Here is a 19765-nt window from a genome sequence, read left to right on the forward strand (position 1 = left end):
CTTCTCAAGAGGGGGAAGGTCTAGAGAGAGACGAAAAGAGTAAGAAGTCGAGCTTTGGTATAAAGCTTCCAACATTTCCCCCTTCTCCATCATCCCTTCATTTCTACCGGCTCGCGAGCTGAATCTAGGGTAGGGATATCACTGGAGTGACAGAGAGAAACGTCCTGACCACCCTATTCATTTGCAGCCTGCACATTCACGTCACACTACTCCTGTCATACCGATTCATATACCGATCAGTGGTGTTCACAGTTTGTGCTTTCTGTCGACTTACTATCTCATCATAAGTGTACTATATTTATTATATTATTATTGTATGTTAGGTGATGAAATTGTGGATAAGTGTTTGCTCCAGGAGACATGTAATAGTCTCCTGCTGATTAACTACCATAACTGTTTCTAAATTTATCATTTAACTGTTGTTATAGTCTGACATAGAGGATTAATAGTCATAATAATCTTTAGAAATTAGTGAGTGAAGTGAGTATTATACATAGTTATGATACCTTCTTCTGCAGCAGCGATGTTAAAGAATCTGGAGCAAAGAACAGCTTCTAATTTTCTTATGGAAAATCTTCTTCAGAGCAAAGGTACACCTAGTCCTGAATTTAGCCTGACCTTGAACTGGGCTGCAAGTTTGATGGCCAGACAGAGAGAGAAAGAAGCCACAAGTAACCTTGGGCTGAATAAAAAATTGGGAAGAGATATTGATGATGTGGAGGAAGATAATTCTGTCAGAATAGATGTTGATTTAGGAACTGAAACAGAACCAGAGACTGATGGTGAAGACAGAGTGACACCGATTCGAGATAACTTGAGGAGGATTAAAATTGAAGAAGATCGTTTTCATGAAGATGAGAGGACTAGAGATATGGAAGTTGACAGAGACTGGATAGGTTTCGATCACTTGAATGATTCAAACAGAATGACAACAAGAACAGATGATAGGATAGGTGCTGAAGAGAATTGCAACAATGATGATCAGTGTAGTCGACCAAGTCCAGTGCATCCTTTTACATCTTCAAGCACAGAATCACGAGGTATCCAAGCGAAAGAGAGGCTGGAGCTCAAGTTCGGTGTGAAGGCGATTCTAGCGGATAATTACATGCCGCGTAGAAACACGGGTTGGTAAAATACAGTAATATGTTTTAGGTAAACTAGTGGTAGGTAATATTACATTATAAAAGTCTTTAGAGCCCTTTGCTCGAGCCGGCGGCTGCTTTCACGCTGGAAACAAAGCTCGCTACAAATCAGTGTCGAGGGCAGACTTGCAGCCGACGCTCCCTAAATCTCATCCGCACACCCTCAAGACGAGTCACAGCGTGCGTGCGGGTTAGACAACTCTCTCACTTACTCATTCAGTCTCTCGCCTCGCACTCATCCCTGTAGGATTTTACCATCCTGGGGTGGAGTCCGTGGCGTCAGCTGTTCCGCCACTTAGCTTCACCCTAATATTAAACTCTTACGATTGGTGCCTATAATATTAGACAAGCGTCAGAATCCAATGACGTATCAAAACCCCACTCGACAACCATATATTTCTCTCTTGCCGCCAATTATTTCTGTTGAATAACAATTTAACCAAGACAATTTATTTTATTCATCAATGTTACCATATCGGTTATTTTTATTTCCAATTTTATTTCAACAGTTTATTTCCATTTTTTTTTTGCCCTCCAATGAAAATCCATTGTTTTGTTTTCCTTGTTTTCAATCCCTCCTACTCTCCTTGCCATTTCTCTTCGCTTGTTGATTGACATCAGTCGATAGATTCTATACAGTTGGACGATAAACGCGTGCGATGAAATGTTTGGTGCACGCGGATCGTGCAAATGTTGCATTTAACATTGACGGAATTGCTTGCGTACAGTGGTAGCAATATACTGACGAAAGGGGGAGGATGAGTGGGGAGTATGATGGGAGGAGAGCTCTATGCACTGCTGCAATTCTGGAGGGCGTGTATGTGTATACATAGATGCTAACTTCTCATGCATTTGTCGGCTAGCGGATGCATTGACCGTGCCACGTGCATGTGTTACATGTCCCTCCCGCGATTCGTCCGATGCCTCCACCTCCTCAACATCTACTTCCTCTCGTCAGCGAGTATACAACCACCATTTCAATATGCTATTGCGATACATGTATAACTACCCTTCCAGCTCATACATTCAGCAAACAATCCTCATGTTATTTTATTTCTTTTTTTACTGGCTTCTCGCTTACTCTGAAGCCGTCATGTCGAAAAACCGCTCCGAAATAATTGCGTGCGAAAAAACTGATTGGCAACTAACTCTAATGGTTATTTTGCTGCAGAAAAGATCCGGGAAAAATAAATATCTTGAAACATTTTATATCTAAATTGTTGAAAAATTTCTCTTTTATGATCAGTTTTAAGAACTTTTCTTTTCTTGGAAAATTTTATTTAAAGTTGAACATGAATTATAGTCTTTAATGAACGGAAAGATATCTTGGAGGGTTAATTATAAATAGATAATTCAAAATATTATGAGAATACATTTTTTTTTTGGACCATTTACATAAAAATATCAAAAAGTGATTATAATTGAGTCCAATTACTATTAACTAATAATATTTATTATTACTTGAATTAATTTCATTTTATTACATTTTTCAAATGTCAGATCAAAAATGAATTTTTCTACTTACAAAAATTTTTCAAAAATTTATTCTTTATTTAATAAAGAAAATTTCATCTATCTTTCCTTTGAAAATATTATGATTAAGTTGAAGAATATTTTAAAAAAAAACATGATTGCAACTGGGAAAAATATAGATGTTATAATCACTCATTCATGCTAAAAAAATAACACTGAACTTGGCAATCAATTAAATTGTTTCCCCTTACAAACTGTATTTCCAGAAGATTAATTTATATTTTCTTTCCTCTCGAGAGATCAAGCTTCTTTCGTCTAAAAAATAAATCCACCCAAGATGATCCTCTAAAAAAATATCCGCGTAATCTTAGTTCGATAATAAGCATCATGTATTAAAGTAGTCTTCAATTTTGATGATGTCTTAAAGCTCAAAATCCCTTGCAATAACTGTATGATATGGTCAGACTATGAGTTAAAAAAGGCCCATGCATGCTGAAAACAATGAAATACCGAGCGAGCTCTTGATAGAAGAGAATTAAACTTAACATGGGTAACAACTGTAACAACATATTGCATGAAGAGCATTTGGGTGATGAGTAAAAAAGTATTTTATATTTTCTATTCAATGTTTCCGTTAAGGCTTGAGCCCGAGGTTCTAAGTTTGCTCATTGGTCGGTTGGCAAAACAACGATAAAACCCGATGAGTATTTTATAGGGTTCACGAATACAATGGGATGCCATTGTTACCGCCCTGGATCTTTGGGATAAACTCTAGGCACGCCTGTTCACCACCATTATTTCATTATTTTCAAACGCGGGCAATGTTTTCCTTGGATTTTTTTATGCTTCAGTCTTTTATGCACAGGCAAATGGGCGTGAACAGCAAAGTGTCACAAATAAATGCTCTTTTATTCGTCATTTTATCTTGAGATTACTGCTGTTATGTCCTGTGATCTATTGCACTTCGCACTAAATTTATTTCTCTCCTATTATAAAATCTAAAAAAAATTCTGTACTACATGATACAAATAGAGAATAATTTTAATTGAAAAAAAAAACACTAGATTGATTTATGTTTTCAGTTTTAAAGAATAATGTTTTTACTGTTTTGTTCAATGGACAGTTTTTGAGGTACTTTTAAAGTATAATTAATCAAAAACAACATTTATTAGTAGAAGAGTTGATTTTAAAACTTTTTCCTAATATTTCGAAATATGTCATTCGATAGCATGACATTACTTGAAATTAAAGCATTGACAAAACCAGACTTAAAAATATTTTTTATAACTTGGATATAATAATTTTTTATTTATATCGAAAATGTCTACGTTTTAATTGATTTAATTAAAACTTTCGTCAGAATAAAAAAAATTTTATTTTACCTTAATATAAGTCAATCAAATAACATTAAACATTTCATAAAAATTCCTAATATAGTTTCATTTTTTTGACATTACAGAAACATTTGTGGCATTCATTCGACGGTAAAATTGGCTCAGTAATTAATATTATACAATATTATCGGTTTTATTGGAATTAAAAGTTTAATGACGTTTTTTTTTATAAACCAAAATTAAAGATTTTAATTTTATTTTAAGTGAATAATTTTCAACATCAGTATTAATTAATTGTATTTCACTTTTTCAGATAATTTACAAGCATTGCAACAAGCAAGTGGTTTGCCAACAGCGAGCACACCAGGATTTTCACACAGTCTCCAAAGTTCGCCACCAATTCAAGCAGCTTATGCAGCTGGAATAGCTAAACCTATTGCACGACCAACGGCATATCATCCTCATCACCCACCACACCCCAGCCATCCATCAGGACCAACACAGCACCACTTCACAGCCCATGCACATCATACTCTTCAGCTACTAGCTTGTCGAGGACCTTATTTAACCAGTAAGTACCTGCTAAAACAAAGAATATTCATCAGATAATCATGTTTGATGTTGATAAAAGTGATGTTATGTAGATAATAGGGTTGTTTATACGCAGATGCATGTGTGTATAATGTACATACCACTTGGTTATCAGCAATCTTGTTGAATGGCGTGTAGAATAGAGGTGTAGACTCACGGCCCGGGACATGGAGTGCATATCAAGTGCAGTGAAAGCACCCGTTTTGCGTTGTGCGTACATTATGTATAGGCGTGTGCTGCACAGGCCATAGCTACTGGCCGTAGCTGCTGGCTCACTGGATATGTGGCTGCACGAGCCGATGTGTATACGCATGCAACAAGTGCATGCGTGCAAATATCATTGGTCGAAATAATGTTCTCATGCTCAACTTGGCAATATAACCGCGAGAACATGAACAGGAATTCCATTGCTCAATTTTCATCTGTTGTGCTGCAATATGAGCTTATTAATTTCGTAAAGGAGACTAGATCATGTAGAAATATTATTCACCGTTAGAGGTGTATATTTCTTTCTCCATAACGATAGATCGTTAATTTTTTTTATGCGGTTTTTTAATTAGATTTGGAAAAAATGAGTTGAACATACGTCAACTTTTATTTTCATTTCTATCATAAAGTTAAATCTATATATTTATTTTTATAATAAAATCCAAAAGGAAAATACAGTTGGATTTATTTAGAATAATTTTGCAATAATCCAATAAAAATTTTTGAAAATTATGATTAATTGGATTAAACATTCCTGCTATTTCATATTAAAAAATTTGTCAAGAATGAATTGAAATTTTTGAAGAAACAACTTTGAAGTTCATTTCGAACAAAAAATATTTTTATATCAAATCAAATTTTATAATTTAATAGAATAAGAAATGAAATATTTTTTCATTCATTTATTACATAACTTTTGTGTTTGTTATTTTTAGCAAACAACCCAGCTAGTGGTCATTTATCAGGAACAACTACAGTAGTTGGAGGATCATTTGCAAGTGGAATGCAACCAGGAATCGGTGATCTCGCCGGAATGAGTGCAATGTGTTTTCCATGGGCTACAAGTGCTCGTGGAAGACCTCGAAAAGGTATGATGAGGAGAGCTGTTTTCTCCGACACCCAGAGACAAGGTCTAGAAAAACGATTCCAGCTTCAAAAGTACATCAGCAAACCTGACCGAAAAAAGCTAGCAGAAAGACTAGGACTCAAAGACTCCCAGGTTTGTTTGCTTAAAAATTTTTTAGATGTATCATCAGTATTTATTTCATACTTTTCTTAAATCTTCTTGTCAACTTTTACACTTAGATGTAAATATAGAATACCACTAGAGCTAAGGGTTGAGTTGTGTTATCTAGTGAAAGAGATCAAATAAATCATATAGCAGGGATTACAGTTGGGGTATAATGGGTTAGTAAGAGAAGATATCCAGGAGAGAATGAAGACAAAGAGAGAGAATTCCCTCATGTATAATTTACACCTCGAGCGCCATGACTCGACTACCATTGGTCGAGCTTTACTTTGCCTCATCCTCGCTATTTCTTCGTACTCCTTCTGTTTTTCCCCTTGTCCTTTTCTCATCACTGTTTTACGAGATACTAAGCTGTCGCACATATCGCGTCTATGGCGAATGTTCAAACCAAACTTGGCCTACGAATTACCGCATCAACATTTCCATCTTATTTATCACTATTTATATGAATGTCAATGCAAAAAAGAATACTCATATTCAACTTTTACAAATACTTTTTCATAAAACTCAAAATTTATTCTCTATAAAAATGTTCATGAGGAAACATAAATTCTATCTGTTGCAACTAGTTAAAGCTGCTCTTTTGAGAAAGCTACAGATTAAAAATCATAAATAGTTACCAGTCATAAAGTAAAAATGTTGGAAAAGAACGGGAAAAATGAAAGAAGAATGAACAAAACCATGGGGTGGTTCGTTATCTTTTTAATAATCAGAACAGACTTTATGCCAGCTTTTTCCTTCCTTCCTTCCTTCCTGATTTTGTCGAGAGCCCGGATGCCAACTTGTCAGCGTCACTTGGCAGCCTCAATTCAAGAAGTAAATTAAAAAATTATTAAATACATAAATGCTTACAGTGCTATTTTTTGTCATTAATGATAAGTATCAGCAGTTCATGAACATATATATAAAATAAACGATTAATGAATACTTGATAACAATAATTACATCAACAAAAGGAAATTAATGTTATATTCTGGGTCAAAATCTCAATTAGCTAGGAATACTCTTGCGGTTGGTACATAAAGCTAAATGTACTGCTCATTCGGTCAATTTCGAGTTAAATGCAGCCGCTTGCATGTTCCCACGAGAGGCTGATGCTGACACACGTTAGACAGATCGACCATTAGGGTTTGTGTTTTGTTGGGGTTGGAATAGTATAGAGTTTCCTGAATTCCATAGGTCAAATCAATTTGCAGCCATTAGTCTTCCTGATATTTCCTTTCACAGTTCCCCTATCTTCTTTCAAAAAGATCACTTTAGCAAAGAACTCTTCATTTTCCACATCTCTCAAATATCTCCTTATTTTTTCTCACTACTTTTCAATGATACATACAGTCAATATGAAGATTATTTAAACAGCATATAAAACACATAAAAAGTTCTATAAATTTTATAAACCCAAAGCTCGAATTACTTGAAAGGCAAAGTGTTTTGTTGGAGTCTAATATTATTAAATAAAAACAAAGCAGTATTCCTTGTCGACGAGCATAATATGAATTTAGCGTCGCCGCAATATCTTGCAGCTTCCAAAGCACCGTTCGCGCATAGCCGTGGGCCTTCTCTCATGCATTATGGATTTAACTTTGAGACGCCGCATGCTTTCAAAGGTGGTAGCTAAGAAACCATGAATATACAATACTCCGATCTAAATGCATATATAAAACATTTTCATTGAAGTAGATAAACTTTAATGCATCTTGACAATATTGCTTCTATTTATTCTCTCTGTTTAAAAAAATACAATATTAAGAATAATCAACCTCAAAAAAATTAAATCAATAATCATAAGAAATTAATTTTTACCAACTACAAAATTTTGACATGCATGAGTATATATTACTCTTCAGCTTGAGCCATTGTTGAAAATATATCTTGAAAAAAACCAATCTCTATATCGATATTTGCTTAGAGTCAAGGAAATGTCACGTTTAAACTCAACATTTGCCAAAGAAATGTCACGTTAAAATCCCTCATACATTGAAAGTAAACTCTTCAAGTTGGCACACTCGTTTGGTATAAGCACAATAAATATGGAATCTACCAGTTGGCATATTAACATGGGAATCCCACAAGTCCCTCTTTTTCAGAATACATCAAAGCTGGTGAAGGGTTAGAGCAACGATAGGGAATTTTTATGTTTGATCCTCTCGTAATTCCTCTTATTCTCAACACTCTGTGGGTCGGATGCCTTTTTCCTCCTCAGTTTCTCCATTTCCCTCAACCCATCGAGGGTAGTTCTGAGGCCGACGTCATAATCGATCGTCTTTTATTAAACAGCGCCAGATGGCGCGTTGCCGCCACGGGCCACGGCCCGAGAGCGGCGTCACAGAACACGTTATCCCATTCTCCTCTCTGGAAAAGCGGGGGTGTAAGAGGAAGAGAATTTAGCTTCTGGTTTCTCCAGGTTGTTGGGAGGGATTAAACGATGAACGAGCGCGAGGTTCTGTAGGCGACGGTAACAGTGGGGTCTGGATGGGCCAAGGGTGCTGGGGTTACAGCCAATCGTTTAACGATTACCCACTCGCTTACTTCATAACGCGTTTCAGATATCATTATGCCTAATCCACGAAAGCTCCTCTCATGATTAACTATCCTAAAGTGTATTTCGCTTGAGTTTATATTCATCCATTGTTTCAATTCATGCATTGCTATTCATAGAATCATGATATTTGGCATCTAATTAATTCAATTATGATAGGATAATCACTGGATAAATACTCGTAATTTAGATTGAATCCGTACTCTCGTGACTAGTGATACCAAAATGAAACCTAGTTGAAAAGAAAATTTAGAAATGTATAATTATAAAGTTTTATTTAGTTTTTTTCGATTAATTTCAAAGTTTAAAATTTTATGTAGCTAAATGAGTTCTTCAATCAATCATCAGAAGTTAGCTAATTAATAATAACACATTGCATCAAGGTCAGCATATGATTAACCGTATTTGCAAAATTTTGCAAGTCCAATAATTAATGGATATCATAAAAACACGATTTTTTTACTGGGCTAGATGATAAAAAAATTAATCCAAATTTTATCTTCAAAATAAATTCATTATACAGTTATTTTGTACCATGAAATTGATATGAAAAGGTCATTATCATATTCAACAACTTTTTAATATCACGAAAAAAAACTAATATCGATTTTATTCGGTCGTCTTTTATTTTTATCTTAATATTTCATACTCTTTCTCTTCTATATTTCACAAAGAATCATTTAAAAATAATTTTTTCATTAGTTCATAATAATTAATATTTCAAGAAGCAATTGTGAAACATAAATTACTCTATTTAAATGAGTATTTAATTTTTTTCTTGGAAAGAATGATCCTATTATGAAAGAATTTAATTGTCTGGAGAAGTGAATTTGAAGTTTCTAACTGAACTCAGTATCATTTCTCTCCCCCTGAATAAAAATCTTCCGACACGCTGACTCTTCGTTACTTTTGTTACTCCTCGTTGCCTTGGGCATGCCACTGACGGGACAATCAATCACAGCCTTCGGCACTTCCAAACGTTTAGTATAGAAAAGGAAGGATGAGGTGCTGCCGGAAATAATGTCAGCTTTCGCACCGATTTGCGACACCTAATTTACCCTCGAGATAATTCTCTCAGCTCCCGTCCGGTCGACCTTAATTCTTGTTTTGATCGTTATTACGTTTATTTTCATAACTTTCTTTTTCTTTTAGATAAAATTATTTCACTGTTATTCAAATTATTTAACTATATAAAGTTTTTTAAACATTTTTATTTTAAAAAAAATTTTATGTTATTTGTGTAGTTTTAGCTGGAAGCATACAAATATAACGTACGAACGACGTGGACGTCCGAGAGTACGAATGTATTGCTCGCGCATCGAGGTGTCATCTGCACTCTACACTCTCACCCCTCGAAATGAAAATTCGTTAAGTAATTTAGTAAAATCAATTTGCTTAACCCCCGGGGTTGGTGATCAAGCTGAAAGCTACCAAAATTGTCAATTCATATAAGTTATATTTGATATAATTGATGTAAATGAAAAATTATACAAATTGAATGAACTTATTTGACATGATTACATTATAATGACATCATATTTAAAACAAAAAAAAATTAAATTATTTGACGAGTGAAAATTTTTAAATAAATTGTCATAAATAATTTTTTATTATGAAATAAATTGTTCTTATTATTAACAAAATATTCTGTGATATTTTATAAACTCAACTCTGATCATTTTCTAGGATTCAAAACTCTCAGTTATGTGTCTAATAAGAAAAAGAGAGAGTCTATTACTAAAGAAATTAAATTTTATTTTTTACTAAATTATCAATTGATGTTTCATTATAATTATTCACCAGTAATATCATTATTTGGTTCTACCTGACTATATTTTAGCATCTTCATTCTTTATATTGTAAAATTTAAATGAATAAAAACGATTTATTTAGTACAGATGTATCCAATCTGTCATAAATACAAAATAATAATCCACCCAAATTCCATTCATCCATTGTAAACGAATAATACATGAGCTAAAAAAATATTTAATTTTAAACGCATATGAAATTGTATACAAGAAGGGAAAGGGCACTGAAAAAAGCACGTCGTGCATTTGACGTTTGGTTGTTTGATAATGCATGCTCTTTAATCCCGGAAATAAGGGCGCTGTCTCCAAGTAAACTAGAGGGTTGAGATTAGATAGGTGCAGAGGGTGAAAGCAATTGCCCTAAGGGTGTACTTTCTAGATTCAATTGAATTTGTGATTTCTTTCTTTATTTTTCTCTGGTTTCAGATAATCGTTATCTCATACTTGTAATCGTACCAATAAGATGCTTATCATTCTATTATAATCATTATCGCATTACTATGAAATTTTCATTGCAGTCGTTTTTATTTTTATTCAATTCTTGCTATCATTTATAGGTGAAGATCTGGTTCCAAAACCGTCGGATGAAATGGAGGAATAACAAAGAGAGGGAACTGATGGCATCAGGTGGTTCTCGTGAACAAACACTTCCAAACAAAAACAATCCAAATCCAGATTTAAGTGATACTAATAATGATCGAACACGAATTGATCTCAATAATGCCAGTCCTTTATCGAGCCCACGACGAGCTGAAGAATTTACTGACAATGAAGAGAATGAAGAAATAAACGTCACGTGATAGAAAAAAAATTTTATTTTATAGGGAGACCATTTCAAGTAATTTTTATAAATCGTGAATAAAATTTACGAGATAAAATAAAATTTTTGAACAGTGGAAAAAAGTGAAGTCGATAAATAATGTGTAATATATTGTAATTATTATATAGTATTTAATGTATTTAATTCTAAAAATCTCTTAATTTATCTTTAAAACAAATTAAAATTTTAAAAAAGGGCAATCCTTGTACTTTTGACGCAAATGTCCAATTTCAACTAAATCTAATTCTTAAGATTATTATGATGAATGTGATTATTCGAGGGAGAAATGATACCAAATTTAAATATTCATCGTGATATAATCCATGTAATATAATGCAATAAATAACAACAAAAATGAACAAAAAATAATAACAATCTTTATTATTATTAATAATATTTTACAATTCTTATTTAATCTTTTATTGTTTTATAATATTTTAGTTTCCCTCTTCTAAGCTGTAAAAAATAATATCTACATGTTTTGAATATCGACCATCAGCGATTATCTCACATTAAGATTTTTTGAGCTTTCTTATTTAATTACTTTGGATCAGAAGCACTCATTCTTATTCTTTGAATCATCGTATTTCCTAATGGCACTTCATCACTATTAGTTTTTGGCATGTCTTTACTCCACTTCAACAACCAATTGCTGTCATTGTTATTCTAAAAAAGGTAAATTAAAATATTACTTAGTTTTAAAATTATTATTTCATTTTTATTTGTAACTAATATATGAACCTTATCTTGATTGTCCACAGCCTTTATTTGTTTGTTAACTTGTTCTTCATTAATTTTTTGCCTTTGCTTCATCTTCGCAATATTAAATTGAGCAACAGATTTAGCCCAAGGACCATAGTCACCCCTCATAGCAGACTCTAACATTATAGCTCTCCGTCTCTTTGATTCTTCAGTTCCGATCGGATCTGTTTCTTTTTGAGGTCCAAGTTCCATCATTACTTGGAAATCTGCATGCTCACCAAGTCTAAAGCCAACACCAACTCTCGAGTCGGTTCCTGCATAAAAAGATATAGATTTATTCTTTGAATTAACATGAAAGAGTATATGCGGGCATAGTTGAATGACCTAAGTTAGCCAAGGAAGTCGTCGCGTGTCAATAGCTGCGTGTATAAACACTACAGAAGTATAAAATTGTCGTGTCTAAAATTATATAGGAAAAACGATGCGTTCCACTGATCAACAGCAAGACAACGATGTAGTGAAAGTTTGTTCGTTTTCTCTGACGTAAAATTACGCAAAGAACTGAGTCCACTTACCTTTTCTTATAGGTGGAATGTTAGCCCAGACAAGTGAGAGAATAGATGTTAATTCTTCAGGAATAATTAACCCGGTCACATCTAGAAGCATCATAAAATCATTGCGAAATTTGTAATGCACATTATAATGAATAGAGTTCTTAGGCTGAATATGATATATATGAAGGACTCTAAACAGTTTGAATGGCGTAATAACATCATGAACATACGCTTGATAGAACAATCAGGTGAAGGCCGAAATCACAATACTCACAGTAACTACTGAGCAAAATGCTCAAAAAACAAAACCATGCTCTCATCTTGGCTCTGATGATTTTTAACTTAAAACTTTTTTTCTTCAAGCATATTCTTGGAGTTATGAAATGTCCAAATGTTGTTTCGTCAACGAAAAAGTGAAGAGTAAATGAGTAAACGATTAAATGAAGATGGAAGAAATGGAAATCTGGGTTACTTCGCTCACGACAACCGATCGACTAAAGTTAGCCACCAGGTATTCTGTCTCCAATGTCTAAATACGCGTGGCGGGAAGAAGTTTTTCAAGTGAAAGGACTTATGAATCGGGGATCGAGGTCAGTTTGTCCGAGTAGGCTATAGTATAATCACTATAAGACTCTCTCCAGTTTCCCGCACGCGATAGATTGATGATTTGATGTTTGTATTGATGCGTTGGTCAGTGTCGACTACCTGAACAGGTGGAAGAATTCTACTAGAACAGAGTGAGTTGAATACTTACTTCAACTACAGCATTTCTGATGTTAACTGCTGGCTATGCTTCAAGAATTTTTCAAAAAAAAGGACACAACTATGCATGATAATAATTGAAAATTATTTGTTAGAAAAGAAATAAGTAAGCCATGAGTACATTCATGCATGACAGTTTTGAATTTGTTTTTTACTAAGATTTAAAAAAGTATTGCTATGCATAATTATTTTAAAAATAATTTATTTAATAATTATGTAAAATTTAGCAATACCTAATTTTTATTCTTACTTTTAAATAGGTGATATATTTAAATTGTCACGTTGGTATGGTAAATTTTTCAATACAGGCCAAAGAGAAAAAAATGTCACATTAATAGATATTTTGGCTTTTCAACAGCAGCAATAAATGTCTTTGACATGGCATGCACGTACAAGACAATCAGTTTTTTTTCTAAAGATGTCTCATTAAAACTACTATTATTCTTTTAATTTACTTCCAAAAACAATTTTCTTTCATTGGAGGGGAATCATAAATACTTTTCTAAATTACAAATAAGTCCTTGATAATTAATATAACCACATTTTATAAAAACAATTCAATGAAAAAAAACTAATAATTAACAAAACACCTAGTAAATTAAAAAAAAATTTCAATGTTTCTGTGATTTTTTATTAATAAATTATTGGTAAACAATCAAGTCAAAACCTCCTTGAAAGCTTGGAAGTATAGATCTGACTATTTATGTTCAAATCACCAATCTATCCATTAATTCATCCTTACTATTAATCATACTCTGAATAATTAATTCTGATTTTTATCATTGAGTAGTAATTGATAACCATAGTTGTTTGATTTTTATATATCCTCCTTTTCTAAAATTTATGTTTTATTTTATATTCTTGTCTTCTGTTGTTATGATATATGACTTCATGTAGCATAGTTGAATACTCAAGCAAACAAAAGCCTAGCACACTTGGTGTCCGCTTGGCAGTGAATTATCAATGATAAGAAGGTGTAACGGTGTGGGCTCGCCCGCACAACTGTGCAATCGTCAATATATACATTCACACGTAATACAAAACGCGTTCGCGGGATTGCCTGTGGCGACACGAATAGTCGTACGCAGAGCTTGAATGTCTCGTGAATACATCGTTACTCCAAGACACTCATCGCAGGCTCTTCAAGGATTTTTCTTACTTACCTGCATCGTTTTGCGCATTACAACGCATCAGTAGTTGAAGTACTTCATTCTTTTTCATCACAAGCCTTGTCCGATTAACCATTGTCCTTTGACAGCCAATTGTTCGTTAAGTTTATTAGACCGGAATTCCTTGGCCATCAAGAAACAATATTGAACCAATTCCAAATGATTTAATTAAGTGACATAACAGCATTCACGTAAGTAGAGATTTAAAATACCTGCTACTCCAATTTTTTGTGTTGAAAAATAAATATTTTCGTTTTGTTCAACCTGTTTCTTGATTTCAGGTATTGAAATTCCATACAGTTTTGCTCGTGGAAAGAAGGGTCAGAGGAGGAAATGATAACGAATGAAGAAAGACAGCTGTAGATTGTGATAACCGTGGTTTTGAAATATTTATATTAATAGTAAAAAGAGATCGCAAGTGTTTTCCTTGACTCGTGCATATTTTTATCATCATAAAACATGCGATGACGGTTCGTGACACGTGTACAGTCCTTCAGAATGACAATGTAAACACAGTACATCATCATCATCCTGGTGATTCTTCATTTTCTATAACATAAATGCGTCAGTGAATTAATTAGTGAATGATTCTCGAGGAGATATTTGGACCGTGGAGTCGGATCATACTGGTGGGAATTGGTATCGGAATTATCCTTCTAATTCTGTTTGTGACTGTGTGCTTCCTCGTGCCAGGATGCTTAGGATACAAGTGTCTACAACGACAAAGTAAGATGACTGATATTATTATACATTATCCTGCAGATTGAAAGAGTTGATTGATGTATTAGACTATTAATATAATGCTATTCAACATACCACCTGTGGTATGTTGAATGTGTCCCCCTGCTGACGTATTCAGTCTGCCTATAAACATTTCCGTTGGCTTATAAGTTATATACAACTTATTATGAACAGTCATGTGATTGCGGTTCACTTTTTATCGCTCATGGAGTCTATTAAAAAAGGTCGGAATTATAGACTGAAAAAAATTTGTGGAATAAAAACTTGAATTATTAGATACGTAGTTTAAGATGTTAAAGGCTTGGATTGATGATTAATTTTTTTTAATACAACAACTCTCCTATAAATAATTTTTAATAGACATACAAGAAGAAGAAGGATGCTTATGAAGTTTTTTCCTTTTATAATTAAAACAAAATAATAGTATTTTAATCAGTATAAATAGAAGGAAAATCTTTTTCACAATAATTTTATGTTAAATTGATTATTGATTTAAGTTACATAAATTAGTTGTAAATCATGATGAAAAGTTATTTTAAGTATTCAATTATAGATAAAATAAGATATGAAACATTAGAATATACTTATTCTATAATTTCTATTCAATTTTGATTAGAAAACCGAAGAGATAAAGCAGTTACTGAACACTCAACAGACCAACATAATGGAAATATCAAGTTGGGTGATGTCAGCTACCGATCCTGGCGATTAGGGAGTCTTTATGATAATGGTAGTATTTGTGAAAATGGAGAGTCGCCGAGAGATCCATATGGTTCTCATTATACAGAGTTTGATCCTCGAAGAACATCATCAACTCTGGTGAGTAATTAAATGAGTAATCAAAGAAAACTTTCAATTGAAATTTCATGTTTATTCTCAGTCTTTTTGCCTTTATTCAAATAAAGTTTAATAGAAAATCTGTTTGAATACTTAATGAACCAGCTAATTGATTTATTAGTTAGTTATAATAAAATTACATTGAGTATAAATTGAAATGTTAATAATGATTTTCAGAATTTGGTGAATATTGAGAAACCAAAGAATGGAAAAAAAACAAAGGAATTTCCAACAGAATTAACACTAAGTCTTCAATTTTTACCGAATGTTGACGAACCACGAAGTGTTCAAGGAAAACTTGTCATTGGCATTGAAGTAATTTACTTGTTTAATATTATCGTTTCAAACAGTTATTAATTATTTACGACGTCATTAATTATGGTTTTAATTACATAAAATATCTTGTACATAATTAAACAATTTAATTGTTATAGGCCTTATCGGGTCTTCCACCAAAGCAGTATAATTGTACAATAGAACCTTATGTAGTAGTTGAAATTGTTAAGCAATCTTGGACACAACGAAAACGAGAAGTGCTGCATAGTTTTAGAACACGTGGCATCAGACATACTGCTAGCCCAATTTATCGTGAAACTTTTATAATCGCAGATGTTAATTCATACGAAACAAAAGTAAATAACTATTTCATAATTCCAACATGACTACTTTTATTATTTAAATACTTCTTTTTTTTTGTAGGAATGGCTTTTAGATATTCGCGCACATGATCATGATAGATATGCAAATCATACTGAATTATGTCACTTAAAAATTCATCTAAAAGATGTTCGAAAAGTATTTTCAAGTCCAGAGATACATTTATTTAATTATAAAATGAAACCATCCCATAAGGTAATCTATAAGTATCAATTCACTATGAATTAATTAACTAAGTACAAGTGTAATGTAAATAATTTTAATTGTTTCAGGAGTATGGAAGTATTCTACTCGGGATAAGTTATCTACCAACTGCTCAACGACTGACGATCACCGTAATGAAGCTGCGAGATTTGAAATATCCACCAGCTATCAATTCACCGACTGAGTTCAGTACGTAGCTTCAAAGTCTATCATTTTGTTATTTAAATTAAAATTCAAAAAAAAATCACTGTTTTAAATAAATAATAATTACAGATCCATATATAAGAATTTTCATGCTCAATGGCAAAACTGGACGAAAAATAAAAAAGAAGAAAACAATGGTTCTTAAATCAGCAACTAATCTGGAATTTAACGAAACATTAACATTCGAATTATCTTATAATCAACTTGATACAGTGCAATTTCTCGTGGTACTATGTAATAAGGTAAAGAAAATAACTAATATTATTTTCCTAAATAATTGTATAATTAATATTATTATTTACGGCAGACTGTGTTTGACATACCGGCTAATGATCATCCAAGTGATAGTGAAGATTCAGTCAACTCCAATAAGAAATCTAAAGATATATTTATCGGAAAGGTAGCATTTGGTAAAGGTGTTAGAGGTAACACTGAGAGACTTCACTGGTTTTCTGTTCTTCAAAATCCCCGGAAGCTAGTTACTGTTTGGCACACACTTAAATGAGTTGGTCGTGTAATAGACCTTTCACATAATATAATGTACGGTACTTACATAATATCATTAAATATTAATTACCTCATGTAAAATTAAAATATGAATATATTTTATTTATAACAACTTTAATAGAAGAAGATTCAGTAATAATAACATTATGAGTGAAATAAGTTTATTTTTATTTTTTATGGAATATCAATATTTTCCGACCAATCATACATAGATGCTTTTAAAGATAAATAGTAAATATTTTTATTTTGACGATTCGATTTCCAAAAACTCAAAGCAGTTAAAGGCCGAAGAGGTGTTGGGCTCAAAAGGTCACAATCTATACGATAATTAATGTATTGTTCTTGACGCATTCGTATTCTAAAATCTTTAGGTAATCTGTTGATTTTTTCATTTCCTCGTGCATCTGTATCTGGTATTTCTATATTTTTTTGAAATGAACCATCAGTGGATTCATTCTCTAAGATCCTGACGGAAAAAAGTAATATTGTTATTTATGCATCAATATATATGAAGAAATGAATTTGATTGAAATATACTTCGCTAATTCAGGATCATCTAACGACCATAAATTGGTGAATGCTACACTGTTTGGGTCAATCGTACCAGCAATTCGATCGAATTTTGCATATTGCAGTCGTAAATAAATTAATGTTTCCTTTGAACGTAAGTGTAAGACTTCAATCTTAGCACCTAGAAAAATGTAAAGAATAATCATTTTGATCTGTAGATATTAATATTTTAACTTACCAACCACTACACAATCTTTAGGAACTGATGTAGGTAAAAATTTAACTTTATTCCAAAAATCTTTTGTGACATCTTCAACGATATTACAATTTTCATCGTATTCTGATTCCAAATCTTCAATATATGGATTCCAGTAATTGATATTATTCGAAAAAATTAATCGATCTTGGTCAGTATCTTCTGCGATTTGGCCATAAGGAAGAATCGTAGCTTCTGAACCATAAAGGGTAAGGATCGTATCGGTTACCTTAAGTCCTATTTTTGTTACCACCCTGTAAGAAAAAAAAATAGTTTTGATAAATGTTAAAAATAAACTAAAATGATACTGGTAGTCATTTTTTAGTTTAAAAGTATTTAATTCTATATTCATATTTTGAGAAAAAGAAAAATACATGCAAATGTAAATAAATTTATACTCAGCTTGTTACTTGAATAATTAACATGTATTGGTAATAGATCAATGATATGCACCTCAGATAAAAAAGCTTCAGAAGTTATCTGGAAGCAGTTGTGAAACTTAGTAGATAAGTTTTTGAAATTTTTTTTCATTATCTGCAAATACGTATTCCATATCTCTATGAAATCAGTTATTATTGAGTACACAATTTTCTTAAAATCATCTAAAAATAGATATTTCATTAATTAAATAATGCATATTTATTCAGTAGAGTGATAATCGAAAACAATATTTACTTTTTGTTCGAGCTCTTAATAGTTCATATGTCGAAACGGTTATTGTCATTACTTGTAATTCAGTTTTCATAATATTCTCATAAAATTGGCTCAAAAATAATTGATGATTTATCTCACTTGAACAGTTGGTATGAGCTGCCTAATTGAACAATGTATATTAAATTTCAACATTAATAATAAAAAAAACTTGTATTAAACTTACATTCAGTTCGTTGACTAATTTTTCAAGAAAAGTTGAATTATTTTTTAAAAGAATGTGACGAATTTGTAATAAATGATGTAACGGATTTTGGAGAAAAACATTTTTGTCTGGATCTTCACTTATGTTATAACTCTGATATTCATTAGGAAAAGACTCACGATGATCTAAAATAGGTAAAAATACAAAATTGAAAAATTTACTTATACTTTGAAAATTATTGAAGACGGATTGGAGAGCTGGGCCAATTTCTAAAGACTGTAAGAAAAAGTTTCTTTGAACAATAGTATTTGTATCGTGGAGAATGATGTTTTTTTTAGCAGCATCACGTAAAATATTTTTTATCTGAATCAATACTTCATGCACAACGTTAATAGTAGAATTTGAATTTGGAAAATTCTCATTTAAATTTGAAAAACCCTTAGTGAAATTGCTTAAATTTTCAAATGAAAAAAGGGCGAATTCAACTGATTTTATTGCTTTAAAATGAAGTACTCCAAGTATAAAAATAATTATGCCAAATTTCCACTTCATGATCCTAGAAATAATATTTCAAATATTTTAAATTTTTTATTGTGATAATTATTTCGAAATAAATTTAACAAGAAAAAATTCTCACCTATTTTTTTTCTTGAATTAAGCTCAAAAATTAAAATTCATCTAGTTTAAGCTAGAAATGTTGAACTTATATACAGTACTTATAGGCTTATCAGAGATAAAAAAACATCTGTATATATATTTTCATAAGTTATTAATACTATGAATATTTTGGATAATTATAATTCCAAGGATATTGTGAACAGAACAGCAAATTAACAATATTAATCTAGTGATAACTGTG

The 19765-nt window shown here is 32.1% G+C and overlaps 3 protein-coding genes across 3 annotated transcripts; 2 read left to right on the forward strand and 1 right to left on the reverse strand.

The window, feature by feature from the left end:
* The first annotated feature begins 499 nt into the window (after positions 1-499).
* On the forward strand, positions 500-11232 carry Dbx. The gene is made up of 4 exons (XM_035079760.1): positions 500-1124; positions 4263-4520; positions 5464-5747; positions 10685-11232. The coding sequence occupies exons 1-4, from the start codon at positions 500-502 to the stop codon at positions 10925-10927; spliced, it is 1410 nt and encodes a 469-aa protein (XP_034935651.1). The 3' UTR covers positions 10928-11232.
* A 70-nt stretch (positions 11233-11302) lies between these two features.
* Positions 11303-12757, reverse strand: snsl (snustorr snarlik). Its single transcript, XM_035079769.1, has 4 exons — positions 12478-12757; positions 12225-12305; positions 11689-11963; positions 11303-11613 (listed from the first exon to the last, which is right to left on the reverse strand). The coding sequence occupies exons 1-4, from the start codon at positions 12521-12523 to the stop codon at positions 11488-11490; spliced, it is 528 nt and encodes a 175-aa protein (XP_034935660.1). The 5' UTR covers positions 12524-12757; the 3' UTR covers positions 11303-11487.
* A 1262-nt stretch (positions 12758-14019) lies between these two features.
* LOC118064897 (synaptotagmin-1-like) lies at positions 14020-17402 on the forward strand. Its single transcript, XM_035079815.1, has 9 exons — positions 14020-14325; positions 14416-14860; positions 15492-15694; positions 15890-16027; positions 16147-16344; positions 16412-16564; positions 16642-16762; positions 16847-17019; positions 17085-17402. Exons 2-9 carry the CDS (start codon positions 14719-14721, stop codon positions 17280-17282), a joined length of 1326 nt encoding a protein of 441 aa, XP_034935706.1. The 5' UTR covers positions 14020-14325; positions 14416-14718; the 3' UTR covers positions 17283-17402.
* The last annotated feature ends 2363 nt before the right edge of the window (positions 17403-19765 follow it).

Source organism: Chelonus insularis, unplaced genomic scaffold, assembly GCF_013357705.1.
Source record: "Chelonus insularis isolate UGA/USDA-ARS -01 unplaced genomic scaffold, ASM1335770v1 contig_25_pilon, whole genome shotgun sequence".
Taxonomy (NCBI): Eukaryota; Metazoa; Arthropoda; class Insecta; order Hymenoptera; family Braconidae; genus Chelonus; species Chelonus insularis.